Source organism: Mesitornis unicolor, unplaced genomic scaffold (assembly GCF_000695765.1).
Source record: "Mesitornis unicolor isolate BGI_N332 unplaced genomic scaffold, ASM69576v1 scaffold27090, whole genome shotgun sequence".
Classification (NCBI taxonomy): Eukaryota; Metazoa; Chordata; class Aves; order Mesitornithiformes; family Mesitornithidae; genus Mesitornis; species Mesitornis unicolor.
In genome coordinates, this window is record NW_010159386.1 from 41,171 (window position 1) to 45,483 (window position 4,313).

General features: G+C 38.5%; 1 protein-coding gene across 1 annotated transcript in view; it reads left to right on the plus strand.

Annotated features, from left to right (window-relative positions):
- Window positions 1-1,378, plus strand: part of ATP7B (ATPase, Cu++ transporting, beta polypeptide) — a 29,112-nt gene extending 27,734 nt beyond the window's left edge. The window contains exon 21 of the mRNA XM_010186519.1: window positions 838-1,378. Within this exon, the coding sequence (XP_010184821.1) occupies window positions 838-1,102 (265 nt within the window). The 3' untranslated portion in view covers window positions 1,103-1,378. The remainder of the gene's footprint in view (window positions 1-837) is intronic.
- Window positions 1,379-4,313: the final 2,935 nt, after the last annotated feature.

Sequence of the window (4,313 nt, forward strand, 5' to 3'; positions counted from 1 at the left end):
AGACTTTTTACGGTGTCTGAAATTAGTCCAAACCCTCACATATTTTTACTGTAGCTAGGGTCTTCTGTAGTGTGTAGTACAGTATAGTATAAACTAATATAGGAAATCTGTTGCTGCATCATGTTTCTTATCCTGCAAGTGCTCAATGAGACCACAGTCTAGAATAAAAACTACATAGGTGCTCATGTCTGTTTGCAGAATCAGCCCTACCACTACAGGATTTTCATGCTAAAAGCTTTCTGTGTGTAGTTATCCAAAGGATGAGAAATTTCTATGAAGGGATTCCTTTACTCTCCAATTCTTTTGATCTTGTGCTGATGACATTAAGTCATTGTAGTTAGATATTGAAAATCCCTCAAAACATATTTGGCTTCGGACTTATGGGAGCTGTATTACAGTACACTCTGGATGACAGTAATCTTTCTTGAAGCCTCGTATCAGCTGAACACAACTTTGGATTCCAAAGAAAATGATAATACATATTTGTGGAGAAGACCATGCATACTTGCCATTGGTGGGCTTTTTTGACCTAGTTGACATTGAATCAGAAAGTGGATTTTGGGTCATCAAATCCATTCCCCTGCAATTGTCTACTATGGACCCTTTCATAATTCAGCAATCTCATAATTTTTGTTAAAGAGCCTCACTTTGAGAGTCCCTCTCTTTTACTATTGAAATGTTTTAATACTGTGTGACCAGTACTCTTTTCCATTAACATTGTGTCTGAAGTGGAGGTGACATTTAGGTTATCAGAGGTTTCTGATTTGTTTTAATGCCAAAGTCACTTCTACACATTGACCTCTTGGTACTAAACATCTTTTCTCATTCTGTTCTCAGCTATAAGAAGCCAGACACAGAAAGTTACGAAGCACAAGCTCAAGGCCACATGAAGCCACTTACTCCTTCCCAAATCAGTGTTCATATTGGAATGGATGATAGGAGGAGGGATTCATCCAGACTGGCTCCTTGGGATCAGATTAGCCAAGTGTCTCTCTCTTCCTTGACTTCAGACAAGCTGCCAAAACGTAACGTTTTTGTTGAGGAGGAAGGGGACAAGTGGTCATTGCTCATGAATGGAGGTGATGAAGAACAGTACATTTGAAGCACCATACTCTTCATACAGGAGGAAATGTTCCTCCTCACCAGTGCCGGAAGGGAGCAACTTCTTTCTTCAAGAGCTTCAACGTTATAAGTGAAGTCATTCCTTTAGCTCACAAAGCAATTACAACTCAGTTTGATGTTGGGTTGTATGGACTGTGGATTTTTTCAGGTCACCAGTTATTTCTAGTCAGGGAAGGAATCTGTGGCTCTCTAATGAACTGGCTCCTTTGCACACAGTGATTACTGAAATAATGTAAAATTGTAACCTTCAGAGTCTAAAAGAATGTCTCTCTTCTGGATTGTTTGCTGGGCACCAAATTTCATACTATTCACTTTTTCTAACTTTATTCTTTCAAAAGCACATGAAGAAAAAGTATATTGAGAGCTTCCAAGTATTAATTGCTGTGTCCAAGTGTAATTATCCACAGCATAAGCAGCTCAGTGGTCAGAAGTAGTATTTTTACACAGAATCCTAACTAGTCATGTCACTTTATATTTAGGATTCATGTGCGTCTCCTTGGACCAAAAATGCTTCCGTGTTTCACTGACTATAACTCTCTGAAATGTCTTTTTCAAAGATTTTCACTTGCTATCGGGTATCACAGTCCACATTTCCATTGCTAAACTTGTTCTGTTATTCCCGCTGCTTTCCTAGATTTTATCTTTTGCTCCATATGAGCTCTTTCCCCCCCTTTCATTGCACAAGATCTCTTCTATGAGTTATTATTATGTTTACAGATATTCCTGTTTGGGACAAACTTCTTTAAGTCACCAGGTTCCTATTGAAGTCCACAAAGGCAGAGCAATTCCTGGTCCAGGTTATTGTATCATTTTCCTGTGGATACCTTGCAGAACCGCGTGAAGCTCCTGACAATTGTGCAGTTGTCTGCCTCTTCCCTCTGACAGAGTGAAGAATTTTTTCCAGTGTGAGCAAAGGTGGTATTTACCATGGTGTGACTGAGCAGAACTAGCACTGGTGTGACTCCAGCAGGGCTGAATGGAGGGAGTTCATTGCGTAAGTTAACACCAGCTTGCTGGTTGCTTAAAATGGAGCCAAAAGTTTAAATGGTAAAGGTGGAAAAATGGACTTAAAATGTGGGGCTTCTATTTGCTATAGTATAAATAACCTTTCTGATGACAGAAGGACTTGAACTAAGGTTTGTAATAGCTTGAATTTTAATGTGAATTTGTATTCATGTTTTGAATTGGTTTTAATTTCTGTCTTTGCTCTAGTTTAATGAGAAATCAAGGTGCTGAACAACCCTTTTTTCACTTCAACATCTTTACCAAAGCTTGTAGTAACTTTATCACTGTGAATGTCAAATTCATCCCATAACACTTCTGAGCCAGGGCAGTAGGAATCAACAGCTTTGGAGCGCTGAATCCAGTCCTGGGGCACTGCGTTGCTCCTCTGTGGGACTCTGAAGCAAGCAAACAAGAGTTTTATAGTCAAATTTAAAAGTGAAAGAACAGGTATTACTGTGCTAAGCAAAGTGAAATAACCACTTAATTTCTATTACTTAAATACAGAACTGTTTCCAACATGGGTTCAAACCCTCCTACTCCTAATGTAAAAATGAAAAACAAGTCAGAGAGAAAAAGAACCGTGCTTTAAGCATTGAGCAGGGCTTCCTATTCTCTCTTCCTCTTAATGTTATATTTGAGCTTTCCTTAGCAAACATCGACAGCACTGTCTTAAATATAATTACAAATCAGTTTTAAAACTGTAAAATCATTTTACATCTGTAGAGATCAGTTCCACAGCGCACACACTTTTCAAACATGCCATAGGTTCCTATACATGTCCCTTTGGGAAAGACCGTCTACTGTTTCACTGTTTTATGTTTTCTTACCAGTCCTTACAGTAAAAATATTGTGGATTTTTTCAAACAAACAAACAAACAAACAATCTTGTATTTGTTTTTCTTTTTTTGGAGGGGTACAGGAAAAAATAAAAGAGCATAAGCAGTGATTGCTGGATTGCAGGATACATATGCACAAGTGAGATTTTGTGACTGCTTAGTGATCTATTTCAGGCAGGATATATAGCAGTGAAAAAGATGTTTTTGTATTGTATGTTAAGGCAGATGAGGTTGCAAGCATGTTGAAGGGTGGAATTAGGATTCAAGCTAATATTGAGAAATTGGACAGAATTTACAAACTTTGCAAATGGAAAAGAGAGGAATTAAAGTCAGCTTGGCAGAAAAAGGTCAGGTAGTTTGCTGGCATTTGTTTTGTGACCCATTCTAACAGCACAGTGATGCTGCAAAATCAACAGAAACTTTGAGACATATAAAGACGGTATCATCCATGTGACATAAACACCTCTTTCTGTTCAGCTCTGAATGCTCTGATGCTCAGAGGCACCAGCTGAAGTATCGGGTCTAGTTGTATATGTCATACGTGTTAGGAAAACCAGCAACAGTTCAGAGAAGAGCAATGAGATTTAACAGAAACCTGGAGAACATGAGAATGTGAGTACATAAGAATGAGAAATATAAGAAGATTGAAGCAGTTTGAGTAGGTTTGCCTTCAGAATACTCAAAGAAAATAAAAGAGAACAGTTTATTCATTTGTACACAAAGAGAACAATTTATTCCTTTCATCTTTTCAGTGTCTTTTATGTTTGTGGTGGCTAGAACAAGAAATAATAGGCTTATTGAATCAAAGAAGATTTAGATTAGTCACTAAGGAGGAACCATGTAACAGGAAAGATTATGGAACACTGGAAGAGATCACCAAAGAGGGGGCTCTTCACATGTGCATGGCAATCACGCACATATCTGATGGAAATGCTTCAGCCAGAGGTGAATCCTGCCTTGGGGCAGGTGACTGCCCTGGGCAATCTCCTGACCTTCTCTCCATCTGTCTGCCTCTTATTTCTGTGTTTGTAACATGAACTAGAAAATTATTGGAGTACAGGACTTGATACTGCTTTCAAGAGGTGCCAAAGGACTAGAAGAAAGATTGGCTTTTACTGTATTTAATAACTTGAAAAGAACTGGAAAGTATGTTAAGGTTTACTACTATATTTGTGTGATGTCTTAGACTGTAAACTGCTGTGAAACTTGCCTATAAGGAAGTTAGAATAGCTACACATAGTCAAGAAAAAGAAATGTAAGTGCTGATCCTGACACTTGGGATCATGCGCTCTTGTTAAAATTGAGCTGACTCACTGGAGGGGTGTATGAGATGGAAGACAGCATCTGCAT